This window comes from Acanthopagrus latus, chromosome 1 (genome assembly GCF_904848185.1).
Source record: "Acanthopagrus latus isolate v.2019 chromosome 1, fAcaLat1.1, whole genome shotgun sequence".
NCBI lineage: Eukaryota > Metazoa > Chordata > Actinopteri > Spariformes > Sparidae > Acanthopagrus > Acanthopagrus latus.
In genome coordinates, this window is record NC_051039.1 from 18,191,216 (window position 1) to 18,216,857 (window position 25,642).

The 25,642-nt window shown below is 40.5% G+C and overlaps 3 protein-coding genes across 8 annotated transcripts in view; all 3 read right to left on the reverse strand.

Annotated features, from left to right (window-relative positions):
- The window catches only part of LOC119026695, a 1,024,654-nt gene that overhangs the window by 3,679 nt on the left and 995,333 nt on the right, over positions 1-25,642 (reverse strand). The window contains exon 1 of one of the 3 annotated variants that reach the window (XM_037111193.1): positions 2,884-3,448. The exons of the other annotated variants lie outside the window; for them this stretch is intronic. Within the exon in view, the coding sequence (XP_036967088.1) occupies positions 2,884-2,986 (103 nt within the window). The 5' untranslated portion in view covers positions 2,987-3,448. Of the gene's footprint in view, positions 1-2,883; positions 3,449-25,642 lie in introns of those variants that run through there. 3 annotated transcript variants of the gene reach the window in all.
- On the reverse strand, positions 135-8,689 carry LOC119026848 (CD276 antigen-like). Of its 2 annotated transcripts, none has more exons than XM_037111451.1 (8): positions 8,598-8,689; positions 6,120-6,187; positions 5,684-6,022; positions 5,157-5,480; positions 3,491-3,613; positions 2,489-2,533; positions 1,011-2,368; positions 135-344 (listed from the first exon to the last, which is right to left on the reverse strand). In XM_037111451.1, the coding sequence occupies exons 2-7, from the start codon at positions 6,181-6,183 to the stop codon at positions 2,295-2,297; spliced, it is 969 nt and encodes a 322-aa protein (XP_036967346.1). In that variant the 5' UTR covers positions 6,184-6,187; positions 8,598-8,689; the 3' UTR covers positions 135-344; positions 1,011-2,294. The 2 variants fall into 2 exon arrangements, with proteins under 2 accessions (XP_036967346.1, XP_036967355.1); XM_037111460.1 differs by lacking the exon at positions 8,598-8,689 and adding an exon at positions 7,844-8,583.
- zgc:174863 (uncharacterized protein LOC100136852 homolog) lies at positions 12,759-25,103 on the reverse strand. 3 transcript variants are annotated; one of them, XM_037111430.1, is made up of 10 exons: positions 24,927-25,103; positions 19,483-19,533; positions 19,041-19,105; positions 18,602-18,940; positions 17,766-18,089; positions 16,127-16,243; positions 15,475-15,507; positions 14,417-14,461; positions 14,242-14,295; positions 12,759-14,138 (listed from the first exon to the last, which is right to left on the reverse strand). In XM_037111430.1, exons 3-9 carry the CDS (start codon positions 19,099-19,101, stop codon positions 14,243-14,245), a joined length of 972 nt encoding a protein of 323 aa, XP_036967325.1. In that variant the 5' UTR covers positions 19,102-19,105; positions 19,483-19,533; positions 24,927-25,103; the 3' UTR covers positions 12,759-14,138; position 14,242. The 3 variants fall into 3 exon arrangements, with proteins under 3 accessions (XP_036967325.1, XP_036967316.1, XP_036967334.1); XM_037111421.1 differs by lacking the exon at positions 19,483-19,533 and having other exon boundaries at positions 24,927-25,100; XM_037111439.1 differs by lacking the exons at positions 15,475-15,507; positions 19,483-19,533 and having other exon boundaries at positions 24,927-25,091.

Sequence of the window (25,642 nt, forward strand, 5' to 3'; positions counted from 1 at the left end):
AATACCAAGTATTTCGTTACTATTTCATTTCATTGTATTTCTTTACGACTCATAGACTCGTGACCTCAGCTGGGCTAATCTCTAATCGCTCCCCATGCAATAAAACAAGTACAAAAACAAAAAACACACAAAGCTCAAACTAACTTTTTTATTAACAAAAACACATAGATCACAGATAGATCTAGATTACAGTTCCTCCTTAATTACTCAATGAACTTGCTATTTAGTTTGAACAGGAGCTGGTTTTCAGGACTCTGCTTGCTTGGGTTTTTTTCTGGTTAAAGGGTTCGTTTCCATGTTGCCACGGAGTCAGTGTAGACTTTAATCTTTGATGGATGTTTCCTCTGTGAACAAAAAACAAACAATCATAATATAAATCATCAATACCATGTTTTCATTAAACATACAGTTAAAATGTTTTTTTTATATCAATAGATTAACTCATATTTTTCAAAGTGTCATGTAGAAAGAGTAGACTATGTCATAGATGGGTCACTGGCAGACTTTAAGTGTGGTCCCAGATCACCTGGTTTTATCCTGCATATAAGACTACCGAATGAAAAACATTCACCAATATATCAATCAATTAATCAATCTTTATCTATATAGCGCCAAATCACAAAAACAGTCATCTCAAGGCACTTTACACATAGAGCAGGTCTAGACTTTACTCTTTAAAGAGACCCAATATTAGAACAATACCAGAAGATTTATTAGCCAAAACTTAATAACTTTTTGGGGCATTTTTCAATATGTTAATACACTCAGCAATTTTCAATGCATATCATAGCAATATTAGCATAATTTTGTGAAGTTAAGGAACGAGTCAAATTTGATTGTTTAAAATGAGGCTTGCTAGCTTACCACCAAGTTAGCTAACATTAAGTAGCACTATAAAGCTGACTGCTAACACTGAAGTTAGCATACCATGATTGAGTAAAGTTATTAATTGCAAGGATCCATGATAAGTTGCATGTAACCTTATTTAGCTTCACACGAGGTTGTCTTACCTGTACATGCTTGCGCAGGTCGGAAGCAGAGTGTTTGTAGGTGGATAGCTGCGTCTCTTTCAGCATACAGCGTTTACACTGCCTGATGAAATTGTTGTCATTCGCGGACTTGAACTCAAAGGAGTCCTTTAAGTATGGCCATGGATTGGCTTCACGTTCTCCGTTCATGTCTCTGTGTTCCAAATTCGACCCCTCTCCGTCGATACACTTGTCTCTACCCACACACTCGTCCCCATCCGCCTCCATCATCTTTTAGCTAGCTCCTCTGTGGCAGTAACATCTCGACGTTTCTGACCTTCTGGCGCTGCAGTTGTCCAGAGCCAATCAGATGGACAGTTACTGCCACGCAGACGCAGTGCGAGTTCATCTTTTATTTTTTATTTTTTTTAATTAGTTCCAACAATATGTACTTAAGTAAAAGAAAAATTACTGATTTTAAAAATTACTCAAAAAAGTACAAGTACACAAAAAATACTACTGAATTACAGTAACGAGAGTAAATGCAACTCGTTACTTTCCACCCCTGCTAAGGTGTATACATGCATCTTAAAAATCCGCTCATAGTCAGACTAACGCAGTAATTAGGTTTTCTTGTGTCATGTAAACGCACTGTTTCTCCAGAATTGTTAAATATACCTTTAAACAATGAAAATGAATGAAACATAATTTTATTGTATTTATTTATTTCATTAAAAACAGAATACACAGACAAACAGGCATAAAAATATCATATACTATACATATATTTAAAAAAATCTATGAAATACAACAGTAGAAAGCAACACAGCTAACATTTACATTCTAGAGCACTTAGCAGATGCTTTTGTCCAAAGCAACTCACAGTAATTCATACATTCATGGTGGTGGCTGCTATGCAAGGTGCCAATCAGCCCATCAGGAACTGTTTGGCGTTCAGTATCTTGCCAAAGGACACTTCAAGACACAGCCCAGGGGATGACGGCAAATCAAACCGGTGACCTTCCGATAAAGAGACGCTGGCTTTACCCCTGAGCCACAGCAGCCCCTCTAACATTAGTTTAGAAAAGACTACCCACCAGCTTCAAGCACAACACAGAAGTTCCCACAAAGCCTCTTAAAAAAAGAAAGTGCTGGTTCATATCAAGCAGCTGAAGTTACCAAAACTTGGTACTGCACAACTTTCATCAGATCTTGTGTGGCAATACTGTGTTATCAAATGACCTCATCAGGACAAAGAAAACAAAGAAACCAGCCAATACATCACCTCTGAAAAAATGCCACTGACTGAGGGAAGAACAGCTGGACTTAACTATTGGGAGCATTAACATCACCCCAGGCCAGGGTGTCATAGTATTCTTTATCCATTTCACAATGACCACCTGCAAAAGGTTTAATACCAAAGTCTGAGTTAATCCTTATAGACTTCATTTTAGAAACAGAATTAAAATAAGTTTCAGTAGTTGGACACAGTGAGTAACAGTGCTGTATTTCAGTCTTACCTTTTTCTGCGTCTGACTCAGATGCACAAACTTCCTGATGGTCACCTGGAACAAATTCAAAATTGTAACAAAAATAAAATTAAAATGATATTGTGGGTTACATCCCAAATATGCTACCTATGACCTGTGTAATACATATGACTGTACTTCCCTGCCCATCTTTAAAGTCAGAGGAAACACCAGGGAGCAGTTTATGTTTTTTATGTTTATAAAGTGATGCCAAGGTAGAACAGGGATAGTCGGAAGGTTTTTGGTCAGTGATCAAATCGGGAGGAGTACATGCGTGAACAAGCTTAGAATGTGATCAGACAGTCTGTGGGGAGTTAGTTTAAGCTAAAACAAAGTAAAAACTTTGATGAACAAAGTAAAAAAGGGATAAAAAAACAAGAACACACCATGAGGTAAGATAAGACACTGGAAGACATGGGAATGGGTTAAGGCAGAACACGCAGGTGAACCATAGGGGAACACAGGACGAACTGACAGGAGGAAAGACATAGACTATATATACATACAACTAACGGGGGATGAGGTGCAGGTGGAGAGAGATGGAGCAACACAGGTGAAGGAAATAAATGGAAAACACTAGAAACAAGAGAGGGGCCGATTGGCCGGAGAGACAACAGACTGGTGAGCACAGCGAGAGAACAGGAAGTAAAGCAAGGGATGCAAAACATGATGCACAGGGGTTAAACTTCAAAATACAACAGGAAACCACAGACGCAAAATAACAGAATCATGACACATACACTACACTGGAGGATGTTTTGTTCAAAGTGACTAACAATAAGTTCATTTAACTTATACATACAAAGCTAGATGTTATTAACAGCTACATTATTAGAAGAGTGCATTAAAGCCAAATAAAGAACAGATAGTTCGGTTGTACAGTTCAAGTGCTCAGACATTTTCTCTTGTACCATTTTAAAACCAGTTATGCTCATACTCACAAAAAAATACATTTAGACCAAAAGCCAAACGAGGCCCTGTGTGGATACTCACGTCGAGATCGCCTTCCATAAACGAACACCATCACCACCAGCAATCCTACGATCAGCGATCCGATGACCACCAGAGGAGCAACTATTTTGGTGATTTGAGCAGACTGCTTTCTTGGTTCCTTGCCTGAAAAAGATTAATAACAAAGCTTTAATGTTCTAATCCTTCAGGTCATGAACAAAAACAAGACAGAAGGTAGAAAAAAAAGGAGAACAATGATCCAGGGGAGCCCAGGATATGACAATCCATTATTATGTGAGGCGGCAGAACTCCAGATAGGTAGATGGTCCCAGGGGACAAGGCCCATCAGAAGGTAGCCCGAATGAAAAGAGAGGAGGACAAGAAGGAGGAGCAACCTATAGAGCAGTGGTGTCAAACTGATCCAGTAAAGGGCCATGTGGCTGCAGGTTTTCATTCCAACCAAGCTCGGTTGGCTGATTGGTTGGCTGATCCAAATCAGGTGTGTTCTTGCTTGGTTGGAATGAAAACCTGCAGCCACATGGCCCTTTACTGGATCAGTTTGACACATATGCTATAGAGAGTAAAAGAGCGACACAGTTTGCAGCTTGTGGGGATAGAAAAAGCGATGTAAATAAAAATAAACAGATTGTTTCTCGTCAGCAGAACAATGTTAATTAGAATACTATAGGTAACTCCTTGAGACAGAGACCGACACATTGAAGAAGCTAGCAAGAAATAAGTTTGAGTTCCGATTTAAAAAGCGTCAACAGAACCTGATTGTCTGATGTCAGCGGAGAGGTTATTCCAGAGGAAGGGGGAACGATAGGAAAAAGCTGTTAGGAGTTAAGACTCTGGCTGCAGCATTCTGAACCATCTGTAGACTTTCAGTGTTCTCGAACACAGAAACAAAAATAAGGTATTGCAATAATCCAGCCTAGACAAGCCAAGGCATGAATCAGGATCTCTGCTTCATTCAGGGACAGGAAGGAGCTAATATTAGCATGTTGCGCAGGTGGTAAAAAGCAATGTTGGTATTTTCTTTGATGTTCTGTTCGAAAGACAGGGTAGAATCAAAATTAATGCCAAGGCTCTTGAGAGTTGAATTTTGAAAAATTTAGGCATTTTAACACAATAAATAACACAGTTGACAAGAGTTACCATCACCTGACCGAAGTGGTGACTCTGTCGAGCGGGGGCAATGACAAACATTTCTAACTTTTATCCAAATTCAGGAGCTGGGAGTTCTCTGACACTCATTTCTTCAATGCATACAAGCAGGTCTCTAATTTCATGATTTGAGATATATCATCAGCTTTTATGGGCACATACAGTTGAGTGTTGTCTGCATAGCAGTGGAAATGTATTCCATAACTCTGACTAATTTGGCCAAGTGGTCACATGGGAGAATCTGGGTAGATTGAAATCTTGTTCTGGATACACTGCAACGGTTTAGTCACAGAGGCTGGGAGTCCAGCCAAGCGTGAGTTGCAGTAGTCCAGGTGGGAGATGACCAGCACTTCGACCAGGAGTTGTTTTGCTTCCTTTGTGAGGAAAGATCGGATCCTGCAGATGTTATAGAGGGCGAAACTGCAGGATTGGGCCACAGCACTGATGTTAGCGGTGCAGGGCAGTCTGTCGTCCAGGATTACCCCCAGGTTCCTCACAGTCGATGAAGGCAATTAAAAGGCATTAAAGAACACCTGAATACCTGAGCGGCCTGATGCGTCTTGTCCATCTGGTACTTCAAAAGTGGTCTCGTCCTCTTTGCCCCCACTGGTGTTGAACACTGCGCAGGTGTACATGGAGTACGTGGATCCTGGCAGCAGAGTCAGCTCGCTCGAGAGTTCAAACAGACCACTTTCTGTCTTCTTCACCTCCATTTTAGCACTCTTCGTCCAATCCTCGTTGAGCTCACCAAACCAGCGAATCTCACCTTTCGGGTAGCCACCGACAGAGTTACAAACCAGGGTACCACCTGTACTTTGAGTTAACTTCTCAGGTTCGGCGATTATAGCAGGTTTGCTGTATTTGGCTATGAAGAGAAAGAAAACATGATCATAAAGCTGAACATTGCGCCTCAATGTCAATCAATTACACAAATAAAGTATTGCAAAATTATCACTGACTACAATATTTGTATCCATCTAATTATCTTCAGTCCATCAAGGCCACAATTAAATCTTTCAACAAGTAAAAGTTTTAGTGTGGAACTAGAACATGGCTGAAGGCTCTCACCTGTGACTTTAAGCCTGGTCTCACTGGTTTCACCACCTCTGTCTGTCATCACCACACATGTATAAACTCCCTGGTCCTCCACAGCAGTGTTGGTGATGTGCAGGGACACATTCATGTTCCTGTTGTTCCAGGATGGTTCAGCAAAGGAGCAGCGTGGCTGTTTTATAGTTTGCCCTTTGTGAAAAACCAGTAAGGGCTCATCAACACCCTCTTTCTTCCAACTGACTGTCCGGATTACCACGTCTGTTACCCCTTGAGAAGTTTTGACAGCACACTCCAGCAGTGACTGCTGGCCATACTGTCCCATGTTTTCAGTCTTGCATTGCACATTTACAAAGCCTGTAGATGAAAAATGTGTTTTTTAAAAGGGTTGGGACGTTACATCAGTAGCAGGCAGAATTTCATACTTCATATTCTCAGATGAGGCAGAACTTACCACCATTCCCTGCAGTGATGTAGATGACAGCGAAGATAAAGATGCCAATGGAGGCCATGTCCATTCACCTGGAATGACAGTTAAAATGAACGATTGTTAACGAAGTGATAGGTTGAAATGTAACAAACACAACCACTCAAGGATTTATTTCTAAACTACAGGGTGCAATGGAAATCAAAGTCAAGTGCACCATGGGTAATGTTGGTATTTTTGTGGCCAGCGGTGCAGAGGCACCACCTGGGGCTCACCAGTATATGTTGTGGGATTTGAAATAATCATATTAATTTGCATTAGATGTCAGTGAATTAGGGACTACTGAAATGAATGGCCAATCAAAGGCAAACAGCTCTCCGTTTATGTAGGCTTGCACCAATAACAATTTTCAAAAATGGTCAAGTAATCACTTTCAGTGTGGGATTTATCATGATTGATTTATTTTGGTCTCCTAAAACACATGGTAGTTCAATTTTGGATCACAAAGCTTCTGAAAGGGATTCGATTGCACCAAAGACCTCATGGGAATGGCATTTCCAAAAATATTCAACAGTAGTAATGTAATGCAATATATGGCTTCATGAATACTACATTGTAAATGGCACAATTCTGATGTCACAGAGGCTGTTTCTGGCTTTCAGGAATATTTGTCACTACATAAAATGCAATGTAAGTTGTGGCATTATAAAACATTTAAAGTAATTTCAAGATCCTTGAAAAGCTGAATTTACTGTCAGATAAGTCATTGTGCGATTCTTTCTACCGGACAATCACTGCCAAAACAGTAGAGGATTGAGACAGCACCAACATCAGCAGCACAACCTGTTGGCCAACACTGATCTGTGTTAATAATCAGTCAAGAAACATCTGGATGTTGTTTATGCTAAGTGTACTCTATATTGTCTAAATGATACCAGGTATACTATTTTTGTAGAGTTATTTATTCACACACGCTCCAAAAAATTAAATAAACAAGAGTCTTATCTAATGCAGTTGCTATTATTAGTGCATCATGGAAAGTGTAAGAACTGTAATGGGCTGGCTGTTTATGTTTAAAGTGTAAAGAAAAGGCATTTATCATTTTCAAGACTTTCTTTAAACAAGTTTGGGATAATGCAAAACAAGGAATAAATACATAACGACAAATAAATAGGGACCAGGCAGAGTTCGGCACTTGATGTAATTGGTGCACATGTTGTCCTTGAATTCTGGCCTGTAAAGCAAAAGATGAGCAACGTGATAAATTATTTTGACTGAACAGAGCTTGACTGTCTGCAGCATACTGTGAACATATACACACTCAATGGTCAATACTTAAGATATTCCTGGACACATGTACACATTTCACATTTCCCATTTTTTAAATTTCATCTATTCATGCTTTTGATTTTGAGGTACCAGTCCTTTTTCATTCTTTACATTTTTCAACCTACTGTGTTTATTGTTAATCACCAAAACACAGGTTTAAAATGTGGAAAGCTACATGCCTGGTCAAAATACTGTACAAACACAAGCAGTTTAGCTGTGGGTGGTGTTTATCATTAAAAAAAAAAGGCACCAGCATTGTCCTACTTTAGATGATGACCTGCTCATGCGCAGTCCTTTGAGACAGCAGTAAGTTAACAACAGCAAAATACAATTTCATATAACAAAACCAGCTTCACAGCCGTCAGTGCTAGCAATGGCTATACTGTTTACGTTCAATATGATAATATGAGGTGCTTACTTACAGGCGAATGACACATAAGGGAGCGACGTGTGGTTTGGTGTTGTGGTGAAAACGGTGCACCGACAGTTTTCTTCCCACCTCTCGTGAGGACACGGGCTCTGTCGGCGGTATTCGGCAGTTTGACGGTGCTCGTGGGAGGCAGCAGGCTTGGAGCGAGGCCTGCGTACAGGGGGGCGGGGCTTCCTGTCTGAATACTTCGAAGTCTATCCTGGACTTCACGGTTTTTCCAATTCGACTTCACGGTTTTTCCAATTCAACTTACCGACCCCAGCTTTAACTTCTGTAATGTCCTAAAATGTCCAGAATGCCAGACCTGTGTTCACCAGTTCTGTTCAGCACTGGAGATATGTAACATGCCTGCTGACTGAGCGAAGCGCTTAGTCACTCCAGGGACGCCAGCATTAGAGCCAAGCCCTGCATTGTTCCCGAAACTCCGACCACTTTATTTTCGCTTTGAATTATGCCCACTGGGTTGACAGTTGGCTGAAGTCATACACCAGATATAATACAAGGACTCTTGTGTTTACATTAAAGCAAACAATCTGTTTTCTTAAAAACAATACATTTACCTTTTAACGACGCTGAGGTATAAAGGGAGCTGCCACACATCCCGAAACTTAATATCCTACATCCGCGATCTAATATTTAGGTTTTTGTTTTTGTTATTTTGTGAATCTATTTGACATCTACGGACACATCCCACTGTCGAAAATAACAATAACAGTAGGAATTTAAGCTAGCTAATGAAAACTTACCGTATTCCTCAAATAATTACGGCGAAGTGTAAAACCAAGGGAATGACATCCACGTCGAGTTCCTGTATGGTTTCACTTTCGTTTCCCACCCCGCTAGAGGCGTAGCCCTGGCACTGAGCCTATCATTGAGTACATGATCAAATACAAAGTAGAATTTCAAACAGTTTTCTGACTGCATATGTGTAGGCTACATCTACATTTATATGAGATAGAGCAGGCACTTTTGTCCAAAGCAACTTGAATCATACATACATACAAATACTGAAGGCGGTGGCTGCCATGCATGGCGCTGACGAGCATGTCAGGAGCAGTTTGGGATTCAGTATCTTGCCCAAGGACACTTCAACATGCAGACACGGGGAATCAAACCATTCACCTTCTGATAACAAGACGCTGGCTCCCAACCCTGAGCCACAGCTGCCCATAGCTGTCAATGTCTTGTTTCTTATCTACGTATATTTGTGAAATGTATATGTGATTTGTAGTCTGTGTCATGATTTTTGTTTCTCATTTTGCTGGTGATGATAAAAATGAAAACTATTAAGATATAAGCAAGAAATTGGTTAGAATAAGGGGCTGGGGATCGCATTTTGCATGTATTTTCAATGTATGTTCAATGTTTGTTATTGCTACTGGATGCTTGAATTTCCTCCGGGATCAATAAAGTATCTATCTATCTATCTATCTATCTATCTATCTATCTATCTATCTATCTATCTATCTATCTATCTATCTATCTATCTATCTATCTATCTATCTATCTATCTTTTGTCACTGAGGATTAATTGCAAGTTGTATAGAGGTCTCCACAATCATTTAGAACTCACTCACTAGCAGTCCCTCATTGAAGGCGTTTTGACATGTCACAGTCCAAAAAGCACAGGCGTAAAAATGAAAAATTAAATTTAAGGCCTAATTCCATTCAGCTGCTTCGGTTTCACGGTCCTGGTATTGTTCATGCTGGCTTGAATAGAACAGAACCCTCATTAGTCTTATTAGAAACGCCTGTGTTTTTACTGTAATGACAAGTCAAAATGAGTGCTGTGAGAGTGTGATATACAGTACAGACACCATCTGCATCAGATAAATCATCATCCATGCCTTTCACAGTCACCTAATCCTGCAGAGAAGACTAGGCCATGACTAAAAACCAGAGACCGTCTTACGACTGGATCACACCAGCCATGACACCGGTCACAATGTGGGCAAGGAGCATAAGGTAAGGGGAGGGCATCCCACTTCAGGCAAAAACAAAAACAGCTGTAAATCTTTGTGTGTCTTTATATTGTCTGGTTGTGACGCTATCTCGCTGACAAAATCTGACAGACATACATGTAAACACCTGCCACTCGAAGTACTCAAGATCTCATTACTGCAATGACACAGCTCGAGGTGAAAACATCACAGCACAAAACTAATGTAGTCAAGAATTTATAACAGGTGCACTGGTTTTAGCTCGGTGTACCTAATAAAGTGTAATGAGTGTAAATATCCTATGTCCTTTTGAGAGCTGCTAAATTTTGCTGAGACACTCTAGAGTTTTTGATTCTGCTCTGCGGTCAGCCTCGAGGCAACACTTAGTGATGTTGTGGAGCAGTTCATTCTGTACATTTTTGTTAATTTCCAACTTTATGACTAATTTGTCGAACTTCATGTTTCCTTGTGACCACAGATATCATGTTGAGCACAACAAATCTTATGTTGGACAGTGACATTTTGCATCATCTCAAGTTAAGTACATCCACACGGGTTATTAATGATCTGGGGGGGGGGGGGAATCAGTAAATGAGTTAGATGAGACTTTTTGTAATTGATCAAGATTTTGACATATATTTCTATATTTGTTACACAATCTTGACTCAAGGTCTTGTTTTGAAGCTCTGAAGCTATCACAAGGTTTTGATCAACAGGTGTAAATGTTTGAGCGTTTCATGGCTCTGAGCTCCTCTGGGACATATGATCACATGCCCATGTTCATATTTGCTTTACAGCAGGGTCAGTACTGCCTGAGGTGGTCATTATGACAGTTTTATGAAAAATCTAGACATTTTGAAATAAAAACGACCTTACAGCACATTAGTTTCCATGTAGTTCACTTGTGTTGTTATGGCCAGAAACAAACATGCTGTAAAGCCATTTGTCCAATAGATGGCAGGATTGATTTCCATTCAAGGCTTTCTCGCTCTGCACTCTGCCACACTCATCTTGAATCTGGGTCAACATTATCTGATATTGCAAGTGATATATTTTATTTATTGATATACATGAACTGACAAGGTCTGCCTGATAGTGAATGACAGTTAAAGTGATAAGACCCGTAGTCCAGAGACTTCATTACTCAGCGTAAATGTTACACGGCATCTGCTGACGCACGGAAGAAACAATTTTCCAGGAAAAGGCAACATGAATCATTCTAACAGCAAAATAGGAAACACTATAAGATCTTAGGTGGCACATTGTTCTGTTATCTAGAGGTCTATATGTGGTTATGTGTTATAGACAGGAGTATCAGCTGTCACATCTAAGACCAGCAAATAAATCTTAACACAACTGAACATTTATTTTGGAAATCATTGCGTCATTCCCTCCTGTTTTCCGCCTGAAGCAGGGGGGAATGACGCTGTTGTCGTGTCCAGACATGCTCTACCACTACCCATTACAAGCCCTGTGACTGGTGTAATATAGTCTACATGAGTACGCAACAAAGACAACAATGAACAAATCATTCAGGATGTATTTTTATTAAAATTAAAAAACATCAGAGATCCCAGTGATAACATGGATATGAACACAACAAATAATCAATCACAATGTTCGTATTGCCTGTGATTCAGTGGCACATTTCATTCAGAGCGGATGTATAAACTGCATCAAAAGCATAAACACACACACAGAATTAGCTTTCACATATTTTTAAAACAGTATATATGTATATGTGTATAAAATGGTATTCATCAGAGCATCTTGACATGGTTTGTACATTTCTGAAATCAACTTTACACTCCAAACTTGTGTCCTGTTGTTGCTCTCCGTGTGAAAAGTCAATGATTAACCCTGATAACTTTGCTTTACAGAGCCAAGATTAATTATATACTTCTGAGGACGATAAGATCTTTGTGTTGAGCACACCTGACATTTTGTTTTGCTTTAAGTAAGGAACAGCATATTTTGTCGTGACCTGCTCTATTAACAAACACGTCTCAGACAAGGAATGTAGATTCCAAAAGATGGCGGCCATTTTTCTGAGGGCTGGTGTCAGGTAGTAAGAATGAAACCAAAAACCCGCCTGAGCTGATGGAGATAAGAGTAGATTTGGCAATCAAGGTGCATACTGCTGCCAGAAGTTACATAAACAACAAAGACAGTTAGAGGAAGCCAAACATCTCTTTTAGTATTTTGCAATAGCAAGTAAGTGACAAGTGAACATCATGTGACACACGGAAGTGCAACTGGAGTCTATCAAGTAAACTCTCTCGGTGGTCAGAAAAAGGATATGAAAAAGTGGGGGCGGAGTGTTCTCCATTGTTTGTCTTTCAGCAGGAAACATCCAAGATGTTCTAAAACCATGAAAAACCTTCTCAGCAAAGACCCTTCAAGGAAATAGCTAGTGATACCCTACTTTTTAAAAGTTTTCTACAAATCCCATTAAAAGACAAAAACCAACATGAATGAATCTGATAACAGTGTCGCCTGTGCAGCCAAAGCCTGATGCAGCTTATTCGTCTTGGCCAAAGACCTTCAGTCCTGGGTTTCCCCCCAGGATCTCTGATTAATTGCCGCAAATAAAACACGTAACGAAATCGATCATTTGGTGTCACAGTTGTGTTGAGACAGTCAGATTCCGTCGAATATACTCAATTGTTGTCAATATAGTGGCTCAACGATGATCTAACACGGGGAAGCTCAATGACAATGAGGCGATGAGGCCAGTTCTTACACAAAAATTAATAATATTTAGCAGATAAAATAAACATTGAAAGGTCCATGTCTCATCTTCCTTTGCAATTCTTTATTTCAAATGACCTTAAAATGACACTCACACTAGGCTATTTTACTGCAGTAAAAAGAAAAAAAAAAAAAAAAAAAAAAAAAAAAAAAAATATATATATATATATATCTATATCTATATATATATAGATATATAGATAGATAGATAGATAGATAGATAGATAGATAGATAGATAGATAGATAGATAGATAGATAGATAGATAGATAGATAGATAGATAGATAGATATAGATATAGATATATATAAAAATAATAGCTGCAACTGCATTTAAGAAAGTGTTTATACATAACTCAACAAGGCTGGAAATGTTTCCACCATTTACTCACTCAAATGTAGCAGTGATTCATAAAATCAAACTGCTCCTACCAGGGACAGAATGAATAGCATATTAAAAATCTTCTGGTGTAATATTCACATTTTTGGGATTAGAAGAATCCCCCTTTCCTTTATAACTTTTGCACAGCCCTCACACGGTGATCAGCCTTCTCTCTGTTCCTTAGAACCTAATTTATGCCATTACACAAAACCGGCATTTAAGTCCCTCTGTTCGGCCCTGGCAATCTGTCTCACAGCGCCGTCATGTCTGGTAACCAGGAGTGTCTGTGTCAAGAATTTCTTCCAACAAACTCTTTTAATGAATGAATCCATACAGCTATTTTCATTACAAATCTGAAAATGGTCAGCAGACCCCTCGACACCCTATCTGGCTCACAGGGCATAAAGTGAGTATGACCTGTCTGAACTGTCTGCTACTTCCTTCATGTGTTTGAGTCAATCCCAGCCAGCGCCACTAGTCATCTCTGTGGCAATAAATGATTACTCCTCCTTGAGTCATGTTTGCTAAAAGCCAGTTTGTGTCTTTTCATGGGATTTGGTGACGACACAAGGAAGTCTTTTAAAACCCTCAAACCAACTTCCAAGTCAGGTGTGAAGTGAAAAATGCACAAAAGGTGTCAAATCTCAACAACTAGCTGTAGCATTTCCCCGCCATTTTCTAAATCCCTGCGCCTATCCTATGAATATGATACACTTTCCTTGTAATGCTTACATAATATGAGAAAAGGAAGTGAGAGGGACTGGTGCTCCTGCCAGGCTGCCAAAGGCTACAGTCACTGCATGGGCTGAACAAACACAAAACAACATTTTCCCTGCACATCTTCAAGATTCACTGCCATCCTAAAATCACTACCGAGTTGGTTTTGTCGTGGATGATAATTAATTACAATCTAGTTGATCAGAGTTTTGAGATTACAGTCCTGCCTTTAAGCGTTTGGCACTTATTAACAATCAGTTGAGATCTTGTTTCAGATTCAGACCAGAGCTACAAGTGCTGATTTGATTTAGTGACCCTTTTGGTGAATGAAGTGCTTACATTTCCTCTGGTAAATCACAGTAATAAAAGTTATCCCTGATTATATACACAGTTCTTTGCAGTAGGAAAACTGCTGCGACAGACCGACACTTAACAAACAAGGAAGTTGTGATATCAGGTTTCCAGTAAGTTTGCATATTCCCGTCACATGCTGTGCCTCCTGCAGAGAGAGATCGAGAGAGTTTTTAGTCACTGGACTGACAATACACATAAATATATTGAGGTGAAACTGGTCTTTTCAGCTGTTTGAACATTAAAATCACCTCAGGCCAGGGTGTCTTGGCTTGTCTTGCCTCTATCCATCTCCCGACTACCTCCTGCAAAAAGTTTAACATCAGAGTGTGAGTAAATCCTCATACATGTCATTTTCAGAAACAGTGGTAAAACATGTTTTATTAGATGGGCACAGTAAGTAACAATGCTGTATTTCAGGCTTACCTTCCTCAGCATCTGACTCACACGTACGGACCTCCCTATGGTCACCTGGAAGAAATTCAAGGTTTTATTGTGGGTTACAGTCCACGGGTGTAAAACCATCACCAAACTAAGCAAGTTCATGACCTGTAAGCATAGGAAAATCCCCTGTGGTAATGAATCCGATTGATGATTCAGAGAGTGATGATTAGAAACCAAGCCTAGTTTTCTAGTCATGGAAAAATAACCCTTATTTCCTGTGTAGCACATATGACTGTACTTCTCAGGACATCTTTAAAGTTAGAGGAAACCCCAGGGAGCAGTTTATTATTTCATGTTAATAATGTGACACCAAGGTAGTACAGGGATACTGCGAAAAAAATTTTTGGTCAGTGATCAACAGTTGAAGTAGTCCAAAGTTCAGAACGAGGCAGGAGTACGTGCTAGAATAGGCTTGGAATGTGATCGGACCGTCTGTGGTGAGTTGGTTGGACGTCATGCTGGATTAAAGAGATGCTGTCTAGAAGGTTTTAACTAGCTGACAAATAGAGACATCACTCGATAAAAAACAATTTTCTCAAAAGTCTATGGAGCAGACACAGTGACTTTAAACGTTGACAATTGAAAATTGAACCTGAACTGAAATAAATACATACTGGCAAAAAAGTTCCACAGAAAAATAAATCACAGACATTAAAATTGGTAACTCGGTTTTAATGTCTGTGATTTATTTTTCAGTGGGACTTTTGATTTATTTGTATTTGGTGTTTTTCAAGTCACAGTCATCTGATTTTTTTTCCTATGCCTACCTTTTTTCTTAATGAAGGTGTTTTGACATGAGAATGTGTCATTAAAACACACTGAAATAAAAAAAAAAAAGTCATATGTCTTCTTTATTTTCCATCGGAACAGTTTCAGGTTTCAGAACATGTTTCAGTGTCAGTGTTTCCTTTTTTCAGTTCAGGTTTTGTTTAGTACTGTCGATAACCGACATTTAAAGTCACTGTCACCAGATGTTAACCCATCGTCCCAGATAGAAAAGAACAAAAGCGGCAGTGTTGGATGTCCTAAGACGGACGTACTCATAAGGGGCGTTGCAGAGAATCTCCTGGCCTCTGTGAAGAAATATGATGAATGAATGAAAAAGTTATGACACACCCACTGCAAACATCTATGTCTGCTTACCTCACACATTGTTGTGGGATATTTTCCACACCGCCGAAAAATGACAAATGTTTTTGCTCTAATGTTTTAAGTTGATGAAAGCTACATTAATCCTGCCTCACAATAAAAGAGAGTGGACTTCCCCATCAAGAATAACTCGTCTGCTTGCCAGGTGTTATTCAGGTTTTTCCACCTGCAGCTAATCTTTATCTATTGTCCGCTTATTTCCTTGTAACGCTTTTAATGTTGATGGACTACTAAAAATCTGTACTGCTGTAATTGCATACTCTGCCAGTTATGCTACTCACTCTTGTTTTTTTTGTACAGTCAAAGGGTTATCATCACAGTTTTTAGTAGGAGCTACTGTTCTGATTTTTTCATAATGTTACATTACAAACACTAGATTTGGAAGATGTTGTCGTTCATCCATCAAGTTCATTTAACTCCATACGTACAGAGCTAGATGTGCTTAGACATTTCGTCTTGTATCTTTTTACACCTGCTATGTTCATTCTCAGAATGAAAAACATTTAGACCAAAAGCCAAACGAGGCCCTGTGTGGATACTCACGTATAGATCGCCTTCTGTAAAGGATCAGCCCCAGCAATCCTACGATCAGCGACCCGATGACCACCAAAGGAGCCACTATTGTGGTGGCTGGAACAGACGGCTTTCCTGGTTCGCCACCTGAATCAATGAACAACAAAGATTTGATGCTCTAATCCTTCAAGTCATGAACAAAGAGAGGGAAGAAGTGTTTGTTAAAATGAGGTATGTTAGCACAGTGGAAATTCCCCCTGTAACAGTTAGCTGCCTGCATTCACTTTCTCTTTTACTCCTGCTGGGGTCTGCATTTGGACATCAGCCCTGAGTGAAACCGCCAGCCTTGTAGAGAAAGTAAACAAGATGGCAGGCAGGCCACGACAAATAAAGATTAGCTGATAATGAACAACCTTTTAGTGTACGTGGCAGCTGCGAGAGCACAGATAACAGCTCAGCTAGAGTGCCTCATGGGAACCTGTTGATGATTTAATATTGTTGTCTAATAGTGAATCAAAAAGCTGTACTTTCACACGTGTATAGTTTCCTTTCTTTGTGCGGAGCATTGTTTTGACGTTTTGAAGTCAGATCAGCTTTATAGACATGTTGCAGCCTGGCTAATCCTCAACCATCAAAACAACTTCAGCACAGGACATGTCTGTCTTCAGATAAAATAAACACACAATGTAGTGAAAAAATCTTTTCTGGAATGTATTTACATAAGGCTCCTGCTATCTTTTGTGGTTCAATGTTTACTAGGTCAGTCTAACCTGTCATGATGTTTGTTTTCGTTTAAAGACCAACAGGCTCCTGAAGACTTTGTGGTTCAAATGCACCAAATCAACTTCAAAGAAGTAGTGTTGATGAGGGCTGACTGTTCAGCCACCTCATGTTGCCTGTGTCTCTGCCAAATGGCTGCACTTAAACACACCGCGCCTGTGTGAATGGAAATTCCTCTCCATACCGCTAGGACGTGGCGGTCTGTGTTCATCATTCAAAAAGGTAAACGTGAAGTCTCAGGACTGTGTGTTAACAAAACCAAAACAGCACTATTAATTGAGGTCACATCTGATTAAACATTGCAAATAGCACTGGCAAAGAGGTGGAAACCAAAAAAAGTAGCCACCATGCTAAATAGAAATAATGGATATTAAGCTACAGGCTCTGAGGGCTTTCTCTTTCTTCTTTCATTTTTCTACTTGTTTCTCTTTCTACCTTAGTTTTCACTCATTGGCAAAATTCATACCTCTTTAAACTCCAAAGCCAACAACAAGAACAGAAAAAGCACTACAGTTGGCATGAGGTTCAAGTTCCTCTTCCTAAACGAAGGTATGTTTATTTAACAATAGTGACATCTGTGTTGCATCACAGTTCAAGGGGAAGGATGAGCTCGTATGTAACTGTGGTGGAAATTGCTGCATGACATTTCACTGTGTGATGCAGGATTGAGCCAAAAGGCTTTAAAGAACATATACCTGAGTGGCCTGATGTTGCACTATTTATGTGAAATGTGGCCTCATCCTCTTTGCCCCCACTGGTGTTGAACACTGCACATGTATACACACAGCACTGATGTTAGCGGTGCAGGGCAGTCTGTCGTCCAGGATTACCCCCAGGTTCCTCACAGTCGATGAAGGCAATTAAAAGGCATTAAAGAACACCTGAATACCTGAGCGGCCTGATGCGTCTTGGCCATCTCGTACTTCAAAAGTGGTCTCGTCCTCTTTGCCCCCACTGGTGTTGAACACTGCGCAGGTGTACATGGAGTACGTGGATCCTGGCAGCAGGGTCAGCTTGCTTGAGAGTTCAAACAGACCACTTTCTGTCTTCTTCACCTCCATTTTAGCACTCTTCGTCCAATCCTCGTTGAGCTCACCAAACCAGCGAATCTCACCTTTCGGGTAGCCACCGACAGTGTTACAAACCAGGGTACCACCTGTACTTTGAGTTACCTTCTCAGATTCGGCACTTATATTAGGCTTGCTGTATTTGGCTGCGAAGAGAAAGCAAACATGATCATAAAGCTGAACATTGCGCCATGACGTCAATTAAATGACGCCAATAAAGTATTGCAAAATTATCACTACAATATTTGACTCGTTCTTTGGAGTATAGTATGTTGAGGGAAATGCAAATAATGAAGAAACTGACTACAGATGGTATTTTTGATTTTGATTATTTGTCACAATGAAACAGAAAGCATCCAACAGAGAGAGACAGCTGAATCTGTTTCATGGGAAATACCAATCTGCTGGCAGAGGAAAGTCCCCTGATCTCTAAACAATCTTCATTCCATCAAGGCCACAATTAAATCTTTCAACAAGAACATTTTTCTGTGTTTAACTAGAACATATAATATGTTAACAGAAACAGGGAAGACTTGAATCATGGTTTGGCTTTGAGGTGGTTTGTTCAGATTAGCTTCGAAGATGAAAGATGGCCGTCTCTCTGTGTCACATAGTTGTCAGGATGTTTCAGTGGTCAAACATGGCTGAAGGCTCTCACCTGTGACTTTAAGCCTGGTCTCACTGGTTTCACCACCTCTGTCTGTCATCACCACACATGTATAAACTCCCTGGTCCTCCACAGCAGTGTTGGTGATGTGCAGGGACACATTCATGTTCCTGTTGTTCCAGGATGGTTCAGCAAAGGAGTAGCGTGGCTGTTTTATAGTTTGCTCTTTGTGAAAAACCAGTAAGGGCTCATCAACACCCTCTTTCTTCCAACTGACTGTCCGGATTACCACGTCTGTTACCCCTTGAGAAGTTTCGACAGCACACTCCAGCAGTGACTGCTGGCCATACTGTCCCATGTTTTCAGTCTTGCAGTGCACATTTACAAAGCCTGTAGAGGAAAAAAATGTTTTTTTTTAAAAGGGTTGGGACGTTACATCAGTAGCAGGCAGAATTACACACTTCATATTCTCAGAAGAGGCAGAACTTACTGGCTTTCCCAGCAGTGAGGATGAGAGTGAAGATAAAGATACCAATGGAGGCCATGTTCATTTACCTGAAATGACAATTTTTAATGAGGACATATGTTAAAATGGAACAAACACATAAACCCATGAACCTCAACCTACAGAATGCGAAGGAAAGTCAAAATCAGGTACAAAACGGTGCTACTGGTATTTTTTTGGCTAGAGGTGCTCAGCATCACCTGGGTCTCACTGGTGAAATTAATGGCAAATAAATTTCACATGTAGAAGACAGCAGTCTATCTCTTAAAATAAACAAAAACTGCACTGCTCCTTTAGATGGTATTGCAACATAGTTTTAGTTGCACAAGCTTAACTCAGTTCGTGGTGGATCTGATGTGCGTAAATTGTGGTGTCACGATGCACATCATGCACAAAAAATGAGCTGACGAAAACCAATAATGCTGACCTCAGATAACTGTACGTGGAGTCACCAGTCAGCAGGGGAGGCCTCTGTCTGCTGGTGAGAATCACAATTGTCTCTGTTAGTAGGCAATTGTTATACCATTATACCGGTAAATATTATGAAATGAAACAAAGAGGCATAATGTGGGAGAAAAGAGCTTATGTGACTTTGGGGAGGTTTGTTTGCTTCCAGAAAGTGACATCAGGAGAAGGCAGGCGCACCGTGAGTCACGCTCTGTTAACCTGGACCGAGCAGGCAAGCAGCTGACTTCACCAAATGTAGACAATCTTAGCAGTAAAATGAACCGTCAACTCGCCAGTGATAATACCCCCTGCTGTGACAAGTTGGAAAAGTATTAAACTAGCAGAGGAGAGGAAAGAACTGACGGAAAATGTTACATCACTGGTACAGAAACGTGCTTTGCATTGCAAAGTTTCCGCCTGAAACAAACACAGCCTCCACTAACATCATACAAGATCATGACTCGAGGGGGACTAAACTGATCACAAGTCGACTGACTTTGCATTGGACCACGTCCAGTGACACAAACAGCAAATCAACAAAGACGAGAGGCTCACTGACAGGTCTCAAAATGACTTGGCCTGTTCCAATCCAAACCAAGGGCTAAATTGCTTTTATCAATACACAAACAGCTCTTACCACATGCGATCTTGCATAGCGAAGAACCCAATACTCAGCCTGATATTTGACCTTTTTTGCCCCTTTTCATAAATAATTTCAGTAAGATGGCTCCAGCTGTGTCACCAAGGACAGATGTTCTTCTTCTTAAGCATTTACTTTCAGCAGCCTGTTCCTGTCACTCGTTAGTCTGCCAAAATAACAGAATTGTGCAGAGATCATTTGTGGCTTTGCTTTTGGTGACCACTGAACACACGTGATGTCCTCCTGTTTCCTTAAAACCCTGCGGCAATTGAAAAGAATCTCATGATATGATCTCTAGGTCTCTGCTTTCACTTTCACTGATTTTGCCAAACAGGTGAATACAGCATAGAGAGATATCTTTGCATGCCCTGCAGTTCTGGGAGGGGCAGTTTCCCTCATTTGGCAGACAAAAAGCAGAGAAACGAGACAGGCTGTGGCTGTCTGTGATGAGCGTGATAAAACCATCAACTGCTGGGTTACACACTACTTCAGCTTTGTTTTGTCTTTTTAAGGATTAAGGATCTTTTGACCTGGTTTCAGTCCTTTTCTTTCTTTTTTTTTTTCCCCTTTGTAACCACGCAGTTCCCACAGTTGGTAATTATATTATTGATTTTCCTGTAAGTCTCCACAGGACTTAGTTCCCCAGCTCAGTTCTCCTAAAATGGCCAAAGCTGCAGTCTGTTTGTTTTCCTAAGACACATCTCTTATCCCGTGAAAGCAGCTGAACAGAAAATCAAAGGAAGTAGGCTCTGAAGCACTACATTTCATTCATCATAGTTTTTATAGCCAAGTTAATTTGCAACGTGTGTCCCTTAAAGAGGCTTTTATATTAAGATGACATGACAAAACCAACACACACAAAATACAAAACAGATACTAAACTAGATCCTAAGTGGGAACATTCGAACACTTTTGCAACTTGTTTTCAACTTGGATTTGAAATGACCCTTGTCTCCCAGCTATGATCCACAATCTGACCTCTGTCAAGTTCCAAATATTCCATCACTTGAACAGAAATAAGCCATCTTTGCACAAAGGATGTTTTCTGAAAAGACATTTGCATCGCATTTAGATTTATTAAGAGTGACTGAGCCAGAAGCCATGAGAGATTGCATCATGTCACTGATCACCTTCGCACTGAACTGCATGCAGTTATCGAAAACTGACTGTATTTGATTTCTTGAGGCAATGTGGCAATAGTGAGGTCTTATCGGCGTCCTGCCTTAAATCTTTCATTCATCGGGTAAATATTATCCTAAGAAGGTTGGCAACTGCTGACTCAGGCCAGGAAGCTACACAATACATGTACAAATGCATGAGATTATCTATCTGACATATTCATGTGTCTGTCTAAAGACATGCAAGTGTAATATTGTAAGCGGCGTTCTAACATAGGGCCGGAACTACTTCAGAAACTTGTTTGACCTGCTGTCAACTAACTCTTCAAGTATTTCACTTAAACAGATAAGGAGTCATACTGAAAGAGAAGGTCAACCAAGAGGAGGGGGTTTTTTTTTCATCACACTTGAATTGTTGAAGACGTGCCAAATATGAGCTCATTTCCTTTATTTCGAAGAGCTGCACTGACCCCTGTGCTCTGCTGATTGCTTCCTGTTGGCTTATTCTTCCCTTTCAAAAGTAACTACAAAGTCTTGGTTTGGCTGTGTTTGTTGTTATCATTTTGTTTTAATTGCTTGGCTACTCACGTGTCTCATCTCCTACCTGAACCCCGATCTGGTTCGTGTCATAGCACAGCACAGTCACAGCGGCATCTTGTTATGGCCTTAATGGACTGTTATCATTTCCGCCACACAGTTCAACAAGCTTTCACTTGCCATTCGGAAATGGTCACTATTACGCCGACACAAAAGGGCAGGGAGGCCCAGGCAACTTGAAAGAATAAGCGACCTTGTGTTTGAGGGAGTAAGCGTGAATTCTTACATTACTAAACTGGACAAACAAGAAGCAAACCCACAGTGTGGACAGTCAGTCAGACGGCGAAAGAATTCGAGCACAACAGAAATGTGCATTCCCAATACAATAATTGAGTCACTGCAGCTGTGTGGTGGCAGATGCCTGTCTAAAACTGTTGGACACAGTGGAGAAACATCTGTGGTCCCCAATCTACCAGGCCAGGATGTAGGCTAATCCATGATATTTATCTTCTGTCTGCAGCACAATGAACATTACACACCGACTCTTGCAATATCGCCAAGAAGGACTATAGGTCAGTCCAACTCTGGAATTGTGGATGTACGCCACCATGGGGGACAGGTCGACGCAGCTGACGGTTATGGTTTTAACTCCAGTAATACTGTTTTGAACTCAGTGGGCACACAGGATGTACTCTATCAAAAAGTTCTTGTCTCTTCAAACGGCCCAGGTGGCCTGGCCTGTCTGTACACGCCTGTAAACGTCTGGTTCCCATCTGGTGTGTGAAAGACCATGCATAGATTGTCAGTTTGATACAAACCAGTAACAATGTCTCTTAGTGACGACACTTCAAACATTGTTGAAAAAAAATCCCTTAAATTAAAAAATATAGGTCATAAGGAACAATATCACCAAAGTAAAGACAATCTCTTGACTTTATTCAGTCAATTTCACTCTGTGTACAAGAAAGCAAACACTCATCCCGTGGACAACTGAGTGTTTTAAGTCGGAGGTGAGCCTGTCCTCACGTTTAAACATCATGATCAAATTTAGACTCTGGTGAAACATACAGACAGGTGGGAACACACTCTTGTCACCACTGAGGATATTGTTCAAGCAACATTCTGTCAGTAGTAAGAACATTACAACCATGTAGGAAACTGAACATTTTAATCTACAGACAGGCATAAGGCTTCAATGCGTAGATGCAGCCCTTTAATCAGGATCAGGTAACCAGACATGAACATTGTAAGTGCTGCACCCACGGGACCAACAGCGATAGATGTGGGATAAATACCAAAAATGACTCCCTGCCGCAAAGGTTACAGAGAAAACACTGCAGCAGACTACACCCCACTGTGCACCTGGCATTGTAACTCGTCCAGTGAGATTACAAATGAAAAGCCCCTGCATAGTTGAATCCCTTTCAAAAATTCACTAATTCTAACAAAAACTAACATCTATAAACAGTGAAGGGCCAAGTGGGTGTTGGTATAAACACATACAGTAAAATGGGGCTGAATAAGCTGGAAAACAATCTAATTGACATTTTACTGATCACTGTTTCAGTATCTTTTTTTATTTTTTAAAGCCAAGCCTCAGTTCAATATTCACTGTGTAGAAGATTTGAAACTTGTGCCGGAGCAGTACCACACTGAAATATTAACTGATCTATATTCTAATGAAATTACGAAAACTTATATAGAACTGGCAACTGGCTCTCCGAAGCTGAAAATACCTCCATAGCACAGAATTGCCACCTGTCTTTGTTACTAAATCCTCCAAGGTTGCTGCTGGAGCAGAAGACGCCATTTTTCCACACCACAAATCTAAAGTTTTACCTGGGTTTCAAGTTTTTGACTTAAAATGTAACAATTCTTCGGCCCTACAGTAAACACATGCCAAATGTGCACTTTGTAACAAGTACCTGCACTGTGACTGCATATCTATTATGCTGCATTTCATGTCAGAAAAACAAGTCAGCAAATCATAAAACCAAAGTTTGACCAGGTCTTATATATGGAGTGGTTGCAATTTAATTTCACTGCCGCTGAACTTGTACAATTTCATGTGACAAATAAACCTATAATTCTTGAATTGAATGGAAAACTTGAGCCCCAATACTTGATATTTGATATCGATATATTGGCCGATATACATACTATACATATCATTTGCAATCATCCCTCAAAGGTGGTAGTCTAACTCTTGACAAAGGCTTGTAAAGGAGGCGGGATATTTTACAGTTTTACCATAAATAAATAAAATAAAAAATCCTCACAAGGAATTCAGGAATACGAATTACCCAAAACATCTTTTTTGCATTAAAAAAGAAAATAGAAAAAAAAAAGAAAAAAAAAAGATTTAATATCGACACAGATCAAATAACAAACAGGCCGATATAGATACTGAGCAAATATCTGCTGATAATATTGGCAGACTGATATAATTGGTCAGTCTCTGAAGGGAAACCAAATAATGGTTGGGCTGACCATCTCGTAAGTCATGCCATCTGAACTGTTGCAAACACATCTACCGAACAGTTGTGGCAAAACTTTCATGTAGACCCCCAAATAACGCGCAGAGCTGCGCAGGCGCCTCTTTGCCAGCGAAAACAAGCTTGCAGTGGCAGACCTGTGGTGGTTATTTCAGCTCGCGCCAAACACTACTGCCTCGAGACGCAGCTGAACTCACTTTCACTTACACACTAAAGAGTAATTTGTGAAAACGACTGGACAAACAGCTCCCGGCTGCTGACGCGTGTCTCCCGTCTTCCCTGTTGTCGGTGCAGGGCTCCTTGCTAACTTCAACAAGAAGATAGACGCAGCAGTTTATCGCAGCATGATCTCAGGATTTCGATAAGGGGCACCAAGTGAGGGGATTTTACATTTTAAAAAAAAACCCATAATGCTCGACATCTATATTCAGTAAAGTTTGAACACGTGTGGGTTAAAGTACCTGTAGCGGAGACACGTCGGCTCCTACCTACCTACCTATTTCCCTACCTACCTACAGCAACATATCATTTTTGCAAACACGCTCCATATGTTACTCAACACACACGCCCAGACGGCAGTGTGACTCACCTCACTGTCAACCCAATATGACAACCGCACAATGTAAAGACTTACCCGACACGCTCCTCTGCAAGGTTACCGCACCGTTTCTCGGAGGACGAATGGTTCGCTGTGTTGGTCCCTGTCCATCCAGCCCTGGTCTACAGCGTTACTTCCACTTTCGTTATGACTAACATGCTGCAGGGCTGGCTCTCCGTGCCACACATACCGGGCGCTGACCCAAAACAAATCACCAACTACCAAGCTAGGTCAAACTATTCATACAGTTACTCTGAACTTTACTCTTGTTATTCAATCTATTATGCATAGTGCTGTTACATTAAAAAAAACAAAACAAAAAAACAAACCTGTGTTAAAGGATAACTTCACCTAAAGCTGTAAAGTCACTCATTATCCACCCACCCTCATGCTGAATAATGTCAGTTAAAGTTTTGTTGTCACCACAGAGGCATTCTCCTAAACAGCCAAAGTGGATGGGGAGGAGGGGGGGATGTCAGAGAGCTCCCAGCAGCTTGTCTCAGCTTTTATGTTAGTCACAGGGAACACAGAGATCCCAAGTCCATTTGGGAAGACATTATTTCTGCCACTTTTTAAAGTCTAAACTTTAGCCGCTGGAAGTGTTGGCGCACCCCATTATAAGTGGGTACACCATCTTGAGCGTGCACAGGGGTTGTAAATGATGTCTTCTAAAGTCAGGCTGAAACAGAGGGCGGAGTGATAATTCCTTTTGGATCACATGTTTTCCTGCAAATACAGTCAGTCATCAGTCC